The following is an 18,786-nucleotide window of genomic DNA, read 5'->3' as shown; positions in this document are numbered from 1 at the left end:
TGAAGTCCTGGACTTGGCTCTCTCATTTGGGGCTACAAGGGCCACAGGATCCCTGAGGACTAATAATGTGCAGGCACTGGGCACACATGCTTTCTAGGCAACATTTCACAACTATGAGAGAAGGAAGGATAATTATCTTCATTTTATTGAGAAGGAAACTGGTTTAAGAAAAGTCAAGCAACTGATTCATTTTCACATGGTGAGTAGCAGAACAAGCTTATGTTTTGTTTCTCTAATCTGAAGGAATCCAAAAACTATGGAATCTGCCCTCTACCACACACAAACTCAGAACCAAAATAATTCATCAGACTCAGAGGTGTTGGTCTATTTATTAGAACTGGCTGTCAGAGAAACCCCAAGCCCCACCCAGGAGCAGGAACTGGATGACAAAGGGATGGATAATGAATGGAAGCATGCTGATGGCTTCCTCATTTGTGGGAGCTGAACTGAGCCCAGCCTGGTCATCAAACCTGGGGACAGGCTGGACTCAGTCATGGAGCCAGAGTGACAGCATCAGGGCCAGGCAGAGAGAGAGAGGTCTAATTCCCTGGGGCCAGGCCTCAGCAGTCAAGGCCAAGGCATAGAATCTCGCCACCTCCTCGTTGGGGTTGCCCAGGGCAGGGTCGAACCACATCTGGATGCAGCGGCCGCTACCCCGGCTATAGTTGCTGAGCTTGTAGGAGTGACTCCAGAGGCCCTCACACAGGGCTGCAGGTGTGGGGAAGTAGGCCTCAAATGTGCGGCAGGTGGTCCCATTTGGACACTTATTAGATCCTGCAGGGGGGAGAGAGAGTGGGCACATACATTCTGTCCCTAGGCCCAAAGCTTAATTCTGGCCGCCCCTAGGAATCCTTGCTCAACCCCAAATCCTCAGACCCCCTTTCTCCACCCCACATCTCCATCTCCCCGCCCCCCCAGCCCTCACCTGAGGTCCAGTCCCAGCCCCTGTGCCAGTTGCTCTTGCAGGTGTGGGAGGTGCGGCAGTCTTCCCACCAGCTCTGACAGTCCTCTTTGCACAGGGGCACGTTCAGGAACCGTTCTTTGCGCCACTTCTGGTTCACCTGGGGGAGAAGGTAGGGGCAGGGAGGCTCAGTTAGCCAGGGATGTTGGTAGGAACAGCTGTGACTGAGTTGGGGGCAGCCTGCTGGGGTGGAAGGAGGGAGACCCCAGTACCTCCTGGATCCAGGGCCCCAGATTGGGTGAGCACTCATACAAACAGTTGTCCTGAATGAAGTGGCGCTGGCAGGCGGGTTCCATCTTGCCACAGTGGTCCCAGGTAAAGTTATACAAGGAGGAGGTGTCCTTGTGCAGCTCCTGACTGACTCTGGCAGAGCAGCAGGCATTCTTCTTCCAGGGGGTGCACTGGGTGGGGAAGACATGAGACTAATTGCCTCCAGACCACACACTCTACCACCTCCAGCCTCCTCCCATTTGGCTCTTCTTGCTGTCCTGTCTCAGGCAGGTTGTCCTAAGAATGCTCACTGTTAGGACCGTTCTGTCCTTGGCCTCCAGAAACTCCTGTCTTGGGGGAGACACAGTTACAAGACTGATGGGGGCAGTGAGAGCCAGGGAGAAGCCCTGTCTTGGGAAGACAATAGCTATCGTTTATACAGTGCTTGACACTTGATACAAAGTAATTTATTTATTCCTTAAAAAATAATTACTGAGTACTTATTTTATACAAGTTACTGTTCAAGATGCTAGGAATGCAGAAGAGAACAAAACGGGCAGAAATATATGTTCTGGTCAAAGGAGACAATAAGAAGCTGAAAGAGAAAAAAATCAGGATCTGATCAATTATATGGATAAAATAACAGCAGGGAATAGAAATATGGAATGACTGTTGAAATTTGAAAGAGGGTGGTTGTGTTAAGCCTCATTGCAAGGTGGCTTTTCGAGCAAAGGAGGAAAGGTGTACTGCATTACAGCATGCAGTAATATATGTTGACGTCTCTCACCTTTTAAACCCCTGGGAGTGCCCACCTCAACCCCCACCCCATCACAGGGGCAAGTCCTGACCAAATCCTCTGGGTGTCCATGTGCTTCTCTGGAGCTCAGTTTCCTCATTTGTATCAAGTGGAGGAGAACATCATTTACCCATATCGCAGGACCTCTGGGAATATGAAACCATGCACGGAACACACAAGACACCTGGGAGGTGCTCAGTAAGTGTTTATTCCACATTATTGCCAACATGGGATCCTATTCTGAGCAGGCCACCTCTAGAATCACATCAACTGTACCCCCATCCTGCCTTCATCTTTTCCCACAATAGTAACTCAGGATGTGTGTGTGTAGTGGAAGGGCTTGACCCCTCAACCCCTCCCCCCCCCACCCTGACTTCCTCTTCCTTGTCTGAACAAGCCCCCTCCCAACCCAGAGCCACACTCCATCCTCACCTGGTTGTGTAGCTTGTCCTCAGGGCCGGGTTCTGCCTTGTGGTGCTTGGCATCCATGCAGACGTTGAGCAGGTCTGTCCGGGTCCGGGCACTGCACACAGAGGTCATCCAACCCAGAAACAGCAGAAGTGGTGTCAGTTTCCAGGACATCTCTTTCCTTTCCTGCAGAGGCAGCTGTGGAGGAGACCAAAGTCTGAAGGGAGAGAGCCCCTCGCAGGGTCCCCCCTTTGCCTCCTGCCTCAGTCTCCCCAACTCCACAGTGAAGGATGGGGTCAGACCCTGTTCCTTCAGTGTTGGGGTCCTGAGGCTCCTTGAAGCTGGAGTAGAGAAGATTGGCAAGGGCAGCGGCTCCCTCACCGTAGGCTTGGGGGACTCAAAAGGGGATCTGGGATTAGATTCCCTGGGGGAAACTTCCCAAGTTGGAGGAGACTCCTTGTGCCCCTACCTTCTCTCTGGATTGACCCAAGAAAAGTAACTAAATAATTCAGGTCCATGCTCTACTCTCCGGAAGAGGACACAGCCTCATCCTGTGTCCAGCAAGTGCTCTGCCTTCACACCCTTGATCACCCAGGTTTCCATGCCAGCTTAGAAACCCTGTTACCCTGGCATGGCAGTGACCCAGCTCTGCTGAGTTCTAAGGTTCAGCATGAGGATCAAGCGAGGTAGCACACAGGATGGTGATGGTTAAATGATACAGAAATGACGAGGGGGGTTGTTTTTAGACAGCTTTGCTTTCTCAGACTTCTTTTTCCTTCCCTATTTTCTGAAAATCATTTCCTTCTATCGTGACTCTGGCCTCCTCAGCGACTTCTGGACAAATTAACCAGATCCCTGCCTTTATCCTTCAAAGAACAAATGCAAGATCCGAGGACAGCATAAAAGTCCCCCACATTGGAGTTGCTGATCAGACAAGAACTTAAAGTCATGGGAGACACCCAGCAAAAGTGACAGCCCCCTACTCTGTTCATGACTGCCCCTCACCTTCCACCCCCTCACCTACCTCCTGCATAACAGATCTGTTCCTTTAGACTCTGTCACCAAGGACCTAAGAATTGATAATGAACTCCCTCTCCCTCACCATCCCCCATGTTGTTGATCCCCAAGCCCTGGCAAGGGACTCTCCAAAAATTCTTTCTGGAATTCACTTCCATTGGCTCTGTGTTTGGAGCTCTCCTCCAATTTCCTCCCCCTTAAGTCACTTTCCCCACAGAGAGTGCTCTCTCTAAAGAGAGATGCGTCCCTGCCCTCTGTGCCAACCTGCCGACTCTCCTGACTGCAACTTGCCTGAGCCTCCTTTGATACGAGGTTCACACGCAGCTCTGACTGGATTGGCCTTTCTCCAGGCTGGCAGCAGCTCCAAGCTGCCAGGCTGTCCTCTGTGGTCTGCGTCCTCAGCGCAGGATAGACTGACTAAGAGCTCTGGTAAGTATAGATACAATTTCCTCTTTCAGATCTTCTCTTGCTCTTCCCTCTCTTTGGATCCCACCCTCTCCCAGGTTCCTTTAGTCTGTCAAGTGAGCCATTCTTGTTTACACTCGTCTATTTGTTAATTTAGTCATTCCAGGGTCTACACATTCAACATTCATCAAAATCTAGAGTGGGCTTCCCTGGTGGCTCAGTGGTAAAGAATCCGCCTGCCAATGCAGGAGACACAACTTCAATCCCTGATCCGGGAAGATCCCATGTGCCTCGGAGCAACTAAGCCCGGGCACCACAGCTACTGAAGTCTGCCCTCTAGACCTGGGAACCGCAATTCCTGAGGCCCACACACCCAAGGGCCCCTACCCCTCAACAAAAGAAGCCACCACAATGGGAAGCCTGCGCACTGCCACTAGAGAGTAGCCCCCACTCTCCACAACTAGAGAAGAGTCTGAGCAGTGATGAAGACCCAGTACAGCCAAAACAAATACAAATTGAATTTTAAAAAATCTAGATGATTGCTCATCTCCAAGAGGGGATCTGAATTTTTGACCCCAAGTGCTGACTTGAGGGGAATGGGACCTAGTGAGGAAGAACCCAGGCTTTGCAGCCAGGATGGAACCCAGTGATAGCTCCATCTCTCCCACAGCTATAGGAAATATTACTGAATCTTTCTCAGCCTCAGTTTGCTCACAAGAAAACTGTGAAGAATTATATGTCGAAAAGTCTGTCATATACTGAGTAGGCTTAAAATTTTTTTTTCAGTTTAACTGTGTGTGTGAGTGATGTCACTCAGTTGTGTCCGACCAACTCTTTGCGACCCAATAGACTGTAGCCCACCAGGCTCCTCTGTCCATGGAATTCTCCAGGCAAGAATACTACTGGAGTGGGTTGCCATGCCCTTCTCCAGAGGATCTTCCTGACCTGAGGATCAAACCCAGGTCTCCTGCACTGGAGGCAGATTCTTTACTGTCTAAGCCATCAGGGAAGCCCAATTTAACTATAGTTGATTTATAATATTGTGTTAGCTTCAGGTATACATCTTCATATTCTTTTCCATTGTAGGTTATTACAAGATTATTTTCCATTGTAGGTTATTACAAGTGTGTAACTGCTAGTCCCATACTCCTAATTTATTCTTCTCTATCCCCTTTCCCATTTGGTAACCATCAGTTTGTTGTCTATGTCTGTGACTCTGTTTCTATTTTGTAAATAAGTTCATTTGTATTATTATTATTTTAGCCACACCACACAGTAATGTATTTTTTTTAGATTCCATATATAAGTGATATCATACAATATTTGTCTTTTTCTACCTGACATTTTACTTAGTGTGACAATCTGTACATCCATTCATATGCTGAAAATAGCAATATTTCATTCTTTTTTATGGCTGAGTAATATTTTATTGTGTGTGCATCAGTTCTTCAGTGTTGCTCAGTCATGCCCGACTCTGCCCCCACGGACTGCAGCCCACCAGGCTTCTCTGTCCATGGGATTTTCCAGGTAGGATACTGGAGTGGGTTGCCATTTCCTTCTCCAGGGGATCTTCCCAACCCAGGGATCAAACCTGGGTCTCCTGCACTGCAGGCAGATTATTTACTGACCAAGTTATCAGGGAAGCCCCTGTGTGTGCATTTATGTGTGTGAAAACATATGTATACACACCACATCTTCTTTATCCATTCATCTGTTGATGGACATTTAGGTTGCTTGAGAAGGCTTGAATGGCAGAAATCAGATTCATTTATGAGCAGCCAGATGAACCAGCTAGAAGTTGAGGTATAGAAGTCAAGGGTCACAGAGAAAAATTGTCTCGAATCTGATAAAATACCTCACCATCTTCCATATCTGTAAACATAATTAAGCAATTTTTTAGCCTTTTAAACAAATGTGGTAAAGTATAGACTATTGAAAATTTACTGTTTTAACTATTTTAAGCTTATCGTTCAGTGGTGTTAAGTATATTCATATTGTTGTGCAGCACATCTCTAGGCCATTTTCATTCTGTAAAACAGAAGCTCTATTTCGAGTATATCAGCAGTCCGCATTTCCTCTTCTCCCCGCTCCCTGGCAATGGCCATTCAATTTTTTATGTCTATGAATTTGGCTACTCTTTTTGTTGTTGTTGTTCAGTCGCTCAGTCGTGTCCGACTCCTTGCAACTCCATGGACTGCAGCACGCAAGCCTTCCCTGTCCATCATCTCCCAGAGCTTGCTCATACTCATGCCCATTGATTCGGTGATGCCATCCAACCATCTTGCCCTCTGTCGTCCCCTTCTCCTCCTGCCTTCAATCTTTCCCAGCATCAGGGTCTTTTCCAGTGACTCAGCTCTTCGCATCAGGTGGCCAAAGTTTTGGAGCTTCAGCCACAGCATCAGTCCTTCCAATGAATATTCAGGATTGATTTCCTTTAGGATTGACTGATTTGATCTCCTTGCAGTCCAAGGGGCTCCCAAGAGTCTTCTCCAACACCACAGCTCAAAAGCATCAATTCTTCAGCGCTCAGCTTTCTTTATAGTCCAACTCTCACATCCATACATGACTACTGGAAAAACCATAGCTTTGACTAGATGGACCTTTGTCGGCAAAGTAACATCTCTGCTTTTTAATATGTTCTCTAGGTTTGTCATAGCTTTTCTTCCAAGGAGCAAGCATCTTTTAATTTCATGGCTGCAGTCACCATCTGCAGTGATTTTCCCTCATATAATTGGGGTCACACATTATTTGTCCTTTTGTGTCTGTCTTATTTCACTTAACCTAATGTCCTGATGCTTTTGAACTGTGGTGTTGGAGAAGACTCTTGAGAGTCCCTTGGATTGCAAGGAGATCCAACCAGTGCATCCTAAAAGAGATCAGCCCTGGGATTTCTTTGGAAGGAATGATGCTAAAGCTGAAGCTCCAGTACTTTGGCCACCTCATGCGAAGAGTTGACTCATTGGAAAGGACTCTGATGCTGGGAGGGATTGGGGACAGGAGGAGAAGGGGATGACAGAGGATAAGATGGCTGAATGGCATCACTGACTTGATGGACGTGAGTCTGAGTGAACTCCGGGAGTTGGTGATGGACAGGGAGGGCTGGCGTGCTGCAGTTCATGGGGTGGCAAAGAGTCGGACACGACTGAGCGACTGAACTGAACTGAACTAAACTGAATGTCCCAGGGTTTATCCACATGTCAGAATTTCATTCCTTTTTATAGCTGAATAATATTCCATTGTATGTATACTACAATGGATAATATGTTATCCATTCATCCATCCTTGGACATTTGAACTGCTTCCACGTTTTGGCTGTTGTGAAGAATGCTACCAAGACATTGTCTTTTTTTTTTTTTTGCCATTCCACGTGGCATGTGGGATCATAGTTTCCCTACCAGTTGGACGTGCCGAGTCCAACACTAGACCACCAGGAATGTATCCTAAAGAATGCTACTGTGAACACAGGTATACAATTATCTCTTTGGGACATGGCTTTCAATTATTTTGGATATATAACCAGAAGTAGAATAGCTGGATTGTATGGTAATTCTATTTTTAATTTTTTAAATTGTAGCATGCAGGGTCTTTTAGTCACAGCCTGCAAACTTTTAATTGTGGCACGTGAGATCTAGTTCCCTGATCAGGGGTCAAACCCAGCCCCCTTGCCTTGGGAGCTTGGCGTCTTAGTGACTGGATCACTAGGGAAGTCCCTTTATTTTTAATTTTGAGGAACTATCATATTGTTTTCTAAAATGGATGCACAATTTTATAATTCTACCAACAGTGTATAAGAATTTCAATTTCTCCACATTCTGGCCAGAATGTATTAATATCTTCTGTTGGTTTGTTTGTTTCTTTAATAATAGCCACCCTAGTGGGTATGAAGTGATATGTAACTGTGGTTTTATTTTGCATTTCTCTAATGATTAGTAATGTGGAACATTTTTTCATATGCTTGTTGGTCATTTGTATATCTTCTTTGGAAAAACATCTGTTTGTGTTATTTGCCCATTTTTTAATCAGTTTACACTTCTTTTGTTGTTAAATTATAGGAATTCTCAATATATATTCTGGGTTAACTTCTTATCAGACATATGTTCTGATTCTGTATTCTGTATGTTGCCTTTTTATTCTTTTATCTTTTGCTGCACAGAAGTTTTAAATTTTGATGTAACTCAATTTATCTTTTTTTTTTTTTTTTTGGTTAATTTTGCTATATCTAAGAAATTACTGAAGCTCTTCCCCTAAGTTCTCTTATGGAGTTTTATAGTTTTCGCTCTTATGTTTAGGTCTTTGATCCATTTTTGAGTTAATTTGTGTGTGGTATAAAATAAAGTTTCAACCTAATTTTTATGCATGTGAATATTGAGTTGTGCCCCAGCAACATCTCTTGAAAAGATTATTCTTTCCCCTGTTGCATTGTCTTGGCACTGATGTCAAAAATCTGGGCTCTAGGTTCTATCCTATCTATCTTCTGCGGCTCCTGCACTGTCTTATTATTGTTTGTAGTAAGTTTTGAAATCAGGAAGTGTGAGTCTCCTCAAATTTGCTGAACTCACTTGTTAATAATCATGTGTTTGAGGGTTCTTAAGGATTTTCTATACAGAATGTCATGTTATCTGTGAGTAAAAATAGTTTTACTTCTTGCTTTCCAATTTGTGTGTTTCTTATTTCTTTTTCTTCACTAATAGCCCTAGCTACAACCTTTATACAGCAAGATGAGAGTTATAATTGTCTTATTGCTGATCTTAGGGGTAAAGCCTTTTGGCTTAGAACAGGATGTTAGCTGTGGGTTTTTCATAGAAGTCCTTTATCACATTGGGGAAAATCCCTTCTATTCCTAGTTGGTTCAGTGTTTTATTTTGTTTTTTTGATTAAAGGATTTTGTCGAATGATGTTCCTGCATCCACTGAGATGATCAGGTGGTTTGTATTTTATTCTAGTAATATAGTGTATTAAATCGATTGATTTTGAGATGCTAAACCAAGTTACATTCTTTAAATTCTCCCAGTTGGTAATGGTGTATAATCCTTTTCTATATGCTGCTGAATTCTTTGATGTTTTGTTGAGATTTACATCTTTATTCATAAAAGATGTAGTTTTCTTTTCTTGATATTGTTTCATTTTATATCAGGGTAATACTGGTCTCATAGAATGAGTTGGGGGATGTTCTCTCCTTTTTTTTTTTTTTTTTTTTTTTAAGAATTTGCTAGGGAAAAAAAAAACAAAAACAAAAAAAAGAATTTGCTAGGGATTTGTATTCATTATCCTTCAAACATTTGGTAGAATGCATCACTGAGGCCATCTGGGCCTGAACTTTTCTTTGAGGAAGTTTTAAAATTACTAATTCAGGGGCTTTCCTGGTGGTCCAGTGGTTAAGATTCTGAGCTTCCACTGCAGGGGGTGCAGGTTCTGATCCAGATACTAAAATCCCACATGCCAAGGCATGGTCAAAATTAAGTAACTAATTGATTTTTAAAAAACTAATTCAATCTCTTTACTTTTTATGCCTGCTAAGTCACTTCAGTTGTGTCCAGCTCTTTTCGACCACGTGAACCATAGCCTGACAGGCTCCTCTGTCCATGGCATTCTCCAGGCAAGAATACTGGAGTCGGTTGTCATTTCCTCCTCTAGGGGATCTTTCTAGCCCAGGGATTGAACCCAGGTCTCCTGCATTGCAAGCAGATTCTTTACTGTCTGAGCCACCAGTGAAGCCCCTTTACTCACTATAGGTATATTTAAATGTTTTACTTATTTCTGTGTCATCTTTGATAGTTTGTGCTTTTCTAGGAATTTGTCCATTTCATTTGTGTTATGTTATCTATTGACTTACAGTTGTTCATAATATTCTGTTACAATGCTTTTTATTTCTGTGAGAATAAAAATACTTTGATTCTTCTCTCTTTTTTCTTGAAATCAAAGTAGCTAAAGACATATCAATTTTGTTGACTTTTTCAGAGAACCAACTTTTGGTTTTCTTCATTTTCCCTGTTGTTTTTCTATCTTTTATTCCATTTATTTTTGCTTTACTCACTATTTCTTTCGTTTTGATGGCTTTGAGTTTATTTTGTTTTATTTTACTTAGTCTGTTTTTATTTTTTTAAGGTAATAGGTTAGGTTACTGATTTAAAATCTTTTTTTTTTTAATATAGGCTTTTATAGCTCTAGATTTCCCTCTAAACAATGCTTTAGCTGCATCCAATAAGTTTTGATCTTTTAAAAATTTTTATTTCTTTATTTTATTTTTGGCTGTGTTGTGTCTTCTTTGCTGCCTGTGGGCTTTCTCTAGTTGTGAGGAGCAGGAGCTGCTTCTAGTTGAAATGTGCAGGCTTCTCTGCGGTGATATCTTTTGTTTTGGAGCACGTGCTATAGGCCTGAGGGTTTCAATAGTTGTAGTGCCAGGGCTTAGTTGCTCTGTGGCCTGTGGGATCTTTCCAGACCAGGGATCAAACTTGTGTTCCCTGCCAGGCGGATTATTAACCGCTGGACCACTGGGAAAGTCCCATAACATAATATATATATTTTTTAAATTTTGAATTCTAACTGTTCATTGGGCTTCCTTCATGGCTCAGCTGGTAAAGAATCTACCTGTACTGTGGGAGACCTGGGTTCGATCCCTGGGTTGGGAAGATCCCCTGGAGAAGGGAAAGGCTACCCACTCCAGTATTCTGACCTGGAGTCGAAAAGAGTCGGACCCGAACTGCTCATTGCTAGTATGTGGGAAGGCTAGATTGACTTTTGCTTATTGACTTTATGTCCTCCAACCTTGTTATAATCACTTACTAGTTCCAGGCGTTATTTTAGTCAGTTCTTGCAGATTTTCTACGTAGGCGAACATGTCGTCTACTAACAAAGACACTTATTTCTCCATCCCCAAATTGTATAGCTTTAATTTCTTGTCTCATCCTAAGCGTTGGTTAGAACTTCCAGTATCCTATTGAAAAGGAGTGGTGAGGAGAGACATTCTTTTTGGGAAAGCCTCAAGTTTCTCATGACATGTGATGTTAGCTCTAGTGCTCTTTGTAGATATTCTTTATCAAGTTGAGGAAGTTCTAGTAAATTTTTAATTTCAGTTATTGTACTGTTCTGCTCCAGAATTTTCTATTTCCTTTTAAAATAATTTATATCTCATGGATATTCTGTATTTGGTGAGATGTCATTTTCATATTTTCCTTGACTTCCTTAGACCCAATTTCCTGTAGTCTTATTTATAATACGTGATTTAAAGGTATTCTATCTTAATATCTTATCTTTGTCTAATAAGTCCAACATCTGGGCTTCCTCAGGGACAGTTTTTATTGACTACTTTTTTCTCTTTGCTTGGGACATGCTTTTCTATTTCTTTGTATGTCCAACATTTTTTGCTGAAAACTGAATATTTAAAATAATATATGTGACAACTTCAGAAATCATATCTTTTCAACCAGAGCTTGCTATGTTAGTGTTGTTTATTTGTTTATTGATTTTCACGGACTACTTCTATAAAGTCTGTTCTGGTACATGGTAGTCACTGAAGTTTCTGCCTGGTTAGCTCAGTTGTCAGCCAATGATTGGACAGAGCTTTCCTTAAATGCCTTGAAACAATGTCTCCTAGTCTTTGCTAAGGGACTCTATATGTTGGTTCAGGCAAGCTTCAAATGCTCTAGCAGTTTACTCTGCCTTATTCGTCACTACCTGCATGAGCAAGGCCTCAAGGTCACCAGAGTTAAGGGACTGGTGCCTTCTCAGGTACTTCCTGGACATACAGTTCTGCAAATGCACATAAATTTTAGGATTCCCAAGTAGATGTCAAAGCTTTTTAAAGCTCTCTCTTAACTTCTCATTCCCTAATATTACTTTTAAGTTTTTTTGTTTTTTTTTTTAATCATGCCTCTGGTTTGCCACAACTGGTAGGAAGCTGGGATGTCAAATAATTAGCTAATTAGCTGTTGATTGTTTAGACAAACACCAGGGGATGGGGTTCCTCACTGCGTGGGCTCTGAGTCAGACAAGCCCTGTGAATGGGGCTCTTCACAGAGCTTCCAGATAGATCAAGCAGTGACAGTTCTCTCGGAACAGAGCTTTTTGGGGAGTTTCACACCCACTCTGCCCCCTCTAGTGGCTGCTAGGTCACTGGTTTTTGTAGTTACTGGAGTTGTGAGACTGGAGAAGGAAATGGCAACCCACTCCAATGTTCTTGCCAGGAGAATCCCAGGGACGGGGGAGCCTGGTGGGCTGCCGTCTGTGGGGTCGCACAGAGTCGGACATGACTGAAGTGACTTAGCAGCAGCAGCAGCAGGAGTTGTGAGACTGCTGATTTTGGATACTATCGTGGTGTTGTGGAGAGGAGGATGGGAAAAAGCAAATAAAAATGCCACAAAGTTCACTGTTCCTAGTGATATTCAGCAATTTTTCTTGAATAAATTCTCCTTAGATTTTTGAAAGCTTTGGTTAATTTCCAGAGTTCTGGAAAAGTTGGTTTTGACAAGTTTTTCCAGTGTTACTGCTTTTATGGAGGAGTGGATTTTCAGATGTTCTGACTCTGTCATTCCAGAAGTTCTTCTTCAGATTCCTTCTATTTAAAGAAGCATAAAGCTTTAAATAATATTGGTCACTTGTAAGTAAACTGGTCTTTGAGTATACAGTCTACTGTTAAAATGAATAATAAGTTAGTTTTTCCTATATGTTTTGCACGTATAGCAAAGTTACGTCCTTACCAACCTAAATTTGAACTTACTTAATATATATATATATATTTATTATATTTATTTGGCTGCATTGGGTCTTAGTTGCAGTGCGTGGGCTCTAGAGCACATGGGCTCAGTAGTTCCAGAATCCGATTTGGTTGCCCCACTGCTTGTGAAATCTTGGGTCCACAACCAGGGCTCGAACCAGGTCCACTGTACTGGAAGGTGGATTCTTAACTACTGGACCACCAGGGAAGTCCCTGAATTTGAACTTTCACTTTTCAAAAAGCATGTTAATTTTGAGGGCTTTGTACTAACTTGCATCATGCTCTTAGGTCATGATATAACATAAAATAGTAGGATCCCTCACTTCTAGAGAAGTTAAACTCTTAGTGACAGGTTATTACAAAATATAGTTGTCATATTAATAATATAGCCAAGAGTGAGGCTATTTCCTGACAACACTATTCTTGTTTGTTTCCCTTCTCTAAGATCAGGTCCTAAATTCAGAAAAATAAACCTATCAAGACATATTTTATACCAAAATCATCTTGGAACTTACCAGACAGCTGCTAGAATACATAAAAAATTTGCTCCCTCTTGGCACAGCACTCATAAGTAAAGAAGGAGACAAGGGAGACAAAGAAGGATGCTAAAAATAGGTATAACTGGTATGCTCCATGTTTTAAAATCCTGCTTATCAGTATTATGAGAGCTTCCCTGTACATCGTGTTCATGTTGTGAAGAAAGATGTTAGAGCAAAGAAAAGAACTCATCCTTTCTAGAGGATTTTTATGCAAGGTAATGGATTATGACTGTGAATGTTTAGTGACTGTGGACTTTCCCAGATGAGTAAAAAGCACACTCATTTTCATAAGTAAGGGTTCGCATGATGATTGTCAACAAATCTATTTCCAGGATGATTTTATTCTAAGATGACCTTCTATTATTCATAGTAATTTTCATGTACAACTTACAAAATGGGCTGTAAGGTCCTCAAGATTTCTAAATACATCCACTGTGCATCATTTACAGAGCTGAGGCAAATAGAGAGGACAAATGGAATTATAAAAAACAGGCTGGTTAAACTGGCCAAGAAGACAGACTCTCCTTGTCCACCTCTCCCTCTCCAGGTTCTAATAATATGTTCTCCTCAAAACAGCCATCAACTGAGACCTCGTGGAATACAGCAGTCGGCAGTAGGTTCATGCTCTGTTGGTGCAAAAGAAATTGCGGTTTAAATCATTATAACTACGCCTAAACACACCTTTATTAATCAAAATCAGAGCAGTCACAATCAACATATTTTTGCCAGTGAGAAATAAGCTTGTTTATTCCTGTAGCATAAAATTCGTGCTTCAGGATTCAAAGAACTCCTAGAAAGCATTTTCCGCCTCCTGCTTTTTCCCTGCGAAAGTTGTCAGGATGCTTGAAGAAGTGGTTGTTGGTCAGCAAGAGGTCAGGTGAATACGGCAGATGAGGCAAAACTTCATAGCCCATTTCGTTCAACTTTTGAAGCGTGGTTGTGCGATGTGTGGCTGGGCATTGTCCTGGAGTAGAATTGGGTCCTTTCTGTTGAACAGTGCTGGCTGCAGTTGCTGCAGTTTGCAGTGCCTCTTATCAATTTGCTGAGCATACTTCTCAGATGTCATGATTTCGCCAGGATTCAGAAAACTGTAGTGGATCAGACAGGCAGCAGACCACCAAACAGTAACCATGTTTGGAGCTTCTCAATCCAGCCACTGAGCTGGTCATCTCCAGTTGTCATATAAAATCCACTTTGCTTCACGTGTCACAATCCAGTCAAGAAACGGTTCATTGTTGTTGCATAGAATAAGAAGATGACACTTTGAAACAATGATTTTTTGATTTGCAGTCGGCTCATGAGGCACCCACTAATTGAGCTTTTTCATCTTTCCAATTTGCTTCAAAAGCCAAATGACTGTAGAATGGTCGATGTTGAGCTCTTCAGCAACTTCTCATGTAGTTGTGACAGGATCAGCTTTGATGATGCTCTCGGTTGTTGTCACCTTCCGGTGGCCAGCGACTACCCTCCTCATCTTCAAGGCTCTCACCTCCTTTGCAAAACTTCTTGAACCACCACTACACTGTATGTTCATTAGCCATTCCTGGGCCAAATGTGTTGTTGGTGTTGTGAGTTCTCTCTGCTGCTTTATGACCCATTTTGAACTCGAATTAAAAAATCGCTCAAATTTGCTTTTTGTCTAACATCATTTCCAATGCAAAAAATGCAATTATTTTTGCACCAACCTGAAATTACACCCGAGTGAAAATTCTTCTCTCTTTTATTCTGATACTAAAAATTAATAGATTGACCAAATCTTAGTTCCTGCTAACAAGGGTTTCTCTTCTCTCCTCTTGTTTTTCTAAAGATCCTACCATAATTGACTGACTGGAAAATAGACTCATGAATCTGATGTCACCACCATAAACTAACGCTTGGATGATTTAACCTGTCAGAGCCTTGGAACTTGCAATTTCCAGAAAAATTCTAGCCCCAAAGAAGGAGACTTCTATGGAGACAGACTCAACATACAAACAGGTAATCAGAAATCACCTTTAAAGAATTAGGGAAGTTGATGAAGGCTCTATGATTGTGGTCATTCTGTTGGTATTTTTGGTAATGTGCTTCATGTTCTTTTTTTGATTAGTCATATGATACAGCCCTTTTTCTTTCTCCTGGCTGTGGCCTCTAACCCTCAATTTAGTAGACCATACTTGTGCCAACCACAATAAACATTCTCCCTAAAAAAAATTCTTGGTCAATGGACCACTCTCCTAAGCATCCACGCTGGTATCGTCTACAACTATTCCAATAATTGACTCCCTCCTTTATTGCCACGTTGGCCCAACAAATCCCTCAAAGTTCATGATGGAATAGAGTTTGGCTCTGGTGATAGACTTTTATGGCCCCAGTCACTAAATTCCTTAGAATATATCCCCTCATGAATACACTAAACAGAAATTCAGACATGTGTAAAATTCTTTATATACTGCCATTGCAAGGGAGTGTATTCTATAGGCAATCATTCATTTATTCACCCATGCATTTGTTCATTTTGCATATCATAACATTTACACATTTAATGCTTACAATGATTTTCCAGAGTGGTGCAACCTCACCATAAATGAGCTTTAGAACATTTTCATCCCTCCTTATGCCCATTTATAGTTAATCTTGTTCCTAAATCCAGCCCCAGGCTACCACTAGTCTACTTTCTATCTCTATAAGTTTGCCTTTTCTGGGACTAGTGGATTTTCACCTAGCATAAGGTTTTTAAGGTTCACCCATAACGTAGCGTGTACTAATAGTTCATTACTTTTTATTGCTAAATAGCATTTTGTTGTATGGTTACAACACATTTTGTCTGTCTACTCACTAGTTTATGGACATTGAAGTTATTTTCAGTTTGGGGCTTTTATGACTAATGCTGCTATGAACATGCACATTTGTGGATTTGTATTTTCATTTCTCTTGAGTAGTTGCTTAGAAGTAGAATCAATGGGTTTTGCTTAACTTTTTGAGAAGCTACCACACTGTTTTCCAAAGGATTGTGCTATTTCACATTTCCATTAGCAATACAGGCTGGTTCTAGTTTCCCTTCATCTTGGTGAACATTTGTCATTGGCTGTCTTTTTTTCCTAAGTATTTATTTATTTGGCTGTACCGGGTCTTAGTTGTGGCCCATAGGATATTTGTTGCGTCATGTGGGATCTTTAGTTTCAGCATGTGACCTCTTAGCTATGGAATCTAGTTCCCTGACCAGGGATTGAACCTGGGCCCTCTGCATTGGGAGCACAGGGTCTTAATCACTGGACCACCAGGGAAGTCCCTGCCTGTCTTATTTATTGTAACTATTCTAGTGGGTATGAAATAGTACCTCATTGCAATTTTAATTTTACATTTTAATTTTAACCAACAGAATGATCTATTTCAAAGGCAAACCATTCAATATCATAGTAATCCAAGTCTATGCCCCAAGCAGGAATGCTGAAGAAGCTAAAGTTGAACCGTTCTATGAAGACCTACAAGACCTTCTAGAACTAACACCAAAAAAAGGTGTCCTTTTCATTATAGGAGACTGGAATGCAAAAGTAGGCAGTCAAGAGATACCTGGAGTAACAGGCAAATTTGGCCTTGGAGTACAAAACAAAGCAGGTCAGGGGCTAACAGACTTTTGCCAAGAGAACACACTGGTCATAGCAAACACCCTCTTGTGACAACACAGGAGAAGACTCTACTCACGGACATCACCAGATGGTCAATACTAAAATCAGATTGTTTATATTCTTTGCAGCCAAAGATGGAGAATATAGTCAGGAAAAACAAGATCAGGAGCTAACTGTGGCTCAGATCATGAACTCCTTATTGCAAAATTCAGACTTAAATTGAAGAAAGTAGGGAAAACCACTAGACCATTCATGTATGACCTAAATCAAATCCCTTATGATTATACGGTGGAAGTGACGAATAGATTCAAGGGATTAGATCTGATAGACAGAGGGCCTGATGAACTATGGACAGAGGTTTGTGACATTGTACAGGAGGCTGTGATCAAGACCATCCCCAAGAAGATGAAATGCAAAAGGCGAAATGATTGTCTGAGAAGGCCTTACAAATAGCTGAGAAAAGAAGAGAAGTGAAAGGCAAAGGAGAAAAGGAAAGATATACCCATTTGAATGCAGAGTTTCAAAGAATGGCAAGGAGAAATAAGAAAGCCTTCCTCCATGATCAATGCAAAGAAATAAAGGAAAACAATAGAATGGGAAAAACTAGAGATCTCTTCAAGAAAATTTCATGCAAAGATGGGCACAATAAAGGACAGAAATGGTATGGACTTAACCGAAGCAGAAGATATTAAGAAGAGGTGGCAAGAATACATAGAAGAACTGTACAAAAAAGATCTTCATGACCCAGATAACCACAATGGTGTGATCACTCACCTAGAGCCAGACATCCTAGAATGTGAAATCAAGTGGACCTTAGGAAGCATCACTATGAACACAGCTAGTGGAGGTGATGGAATTCCAGTTGAGCTATTTCAAATCCTGAAAGATGATGCTGTGAAAGTGCTGCACTCAATATGCCAGCAAATCTGGAAAACTCAGCAGTGGCCACAGGACCGGAAAAGGTCAGTTTTCATTCCAATCCCCAAAAAAGGCAATGCCAAAGAATGCTCAAACTACCACAAATTGCACTCATTCACATGCTAGTAAAGTAATGCTCAAAATTCTGCAAGCCAGGCTTCAACAGTACATGAACCATGAACTTCCAGATATTGAAGCTGGATTTAGAAAAGGCAGAGGAACCAGAGATCAAATTGCCAACATCCATTGAATCATCGAAAAAGCAAGAGAGTTCCAGAAAAATATCTACTTCTGTTTTATTGACTATGCAAAAGCCTTTGACTGTGTGGATCACAATAAGCTGTGGAAAATTCTGAAAGAGATGGGAATACCAGACCACCAGACCTGCCTCCTGAGAAATCTGTATGCAGGTCAAGAAGCAACAGTCAGAACTGGACATGGAACAACAGACTGTTTCCAAATCGGGAAAGGACTATGTGAAGGCTGTATATTGTCACCCTGCTTATTTAATTTATATGCAGAGTACACCATAAGAAATGCTGGGCTGGATGAAGCACAAGCTGGAATTAAGATTGCTGGGAGAAATCAATAACCTCAGATATCCAGATGATATCACCCTTATGGCAGAAAGTGAAGAACTAAAGAGCCTCTTGATGAAAGGGAAAGAGGAGAGTGAAAAAGTAGGCTTAAAACTCAACATTCAGAAAACTAAGATCACAGCATCAGATCCCATCACCTCATAGCAAATAGATGGGGAAACAATGGAAACAGTGACAGACTTTATTTTGGGGAGCTCCAAAATCACTGCAGATAGTGACTACAGCCATAAAATTCAAAGATGCTTGCTCCTTGGAAGAAAAGTTATGACCAACCTAGACAGCATATTAAAAAGCAGAGACATTACTTTGCCAACACGGGTCCGTCTAGTCAAAGCTATGGTTTTTCCAGTAGTCATGTATGGATGTGAGGGTTGGACTATAGAGAAAGGTGAGTGCCAAAGAATTGACACTTTTGAACTGTGATGTTGGAGAAGACTCTTGAGAGTCCCTTGGACTGCAAGGAGATCCAACCAGTCCATCCGAAAGGAGATCAATCCTGGATATGCATTGGAAGTACTGAAGCTGAAACTCCAATACTTTGGCTACCTGATGGGAAGGAAGAGCTGACTCATTTGAAAAGACCCTGATGCTGGGAAAGATTGAGGGCAGGTAGAG

The 18,786-nt window shown here is 41.8% G+C and overlaps 1 protein-coding gene and 1 non-coding gene across 5 annotated transcripts in view; both read right to left on the bottom strand.

Moving 5' to 3' along the window:
• Positions 1 to 297: 297 nt before the first annotated feature.
• LOC120876731 (folate receptor alpha) overlaps positions 298 to 18,786 on the bottom strand; it is a 42,062-nt gene continuing 23,573 nt past the window's right edge. The window contains exons 1-5 of one of the 4 annotated variants that reach the window (XM_040258762.1): positions 3,657 to 4,085; positions 2,400 to 2,573; positions 1,174 to 1,362; positions 926 to 1,061; positions 298 to 774 (exon numbers count right to left, since the gene is read on the bottom strand). In XM_040258762.1, coding sequence (XP_040114696.1) covers positions 488 to 774; positions 926 to 1,061; positions 1,174 to 1,362; positions 2,400 to 2,549 — 762 coding nt within the window. In that variant the 5' untranslated portion in view covers positions 2,550 to 2,573; positions 3,657 to 4,085 and the 3' untranslated portion in view covers positions 298 to 487. Of the gene's footprint in view, positions 775 to 925; positions 1,062 to 1,173; positions 1,363 to 2,399; positions 2,574 to 3,000; positions 3,086 to 3,656; positions 4,086 to 18,786 lie in introns of those variants that run through there. The other 3 variants (XM_040258760.1, XM_040258761.1, XM_040258759.1) reach the window with 3 other exon arrangements.
• Positions 16,240 to 16,312, bottom strand: TRNAG-CCC. The gene has a single exon. It is a non-coding gene; the product is annotated as a tRNA-Gly (tRNA).

This window comes from Oryx dammah, unplaced genomic scaffold (assembly GCF_014754425.2).
Source record: "Oryx dammah isolate SB20612 unplaced genomic scaffold, SCBI_Odam_1.1 HiC_scaffold_17, whole genome shotgun sequence".
Classification (NCBI taxonomy): Eukaryota; Metazoa; Chordata; class Mammalia; order Artiodactyla; family Bovidae; genus Oryx; species Oryx dammah.
Note: the sequence above shows the minus strand (reverse complement) of the source record. Positions and strands in the feature narration are given on the sequence as shown.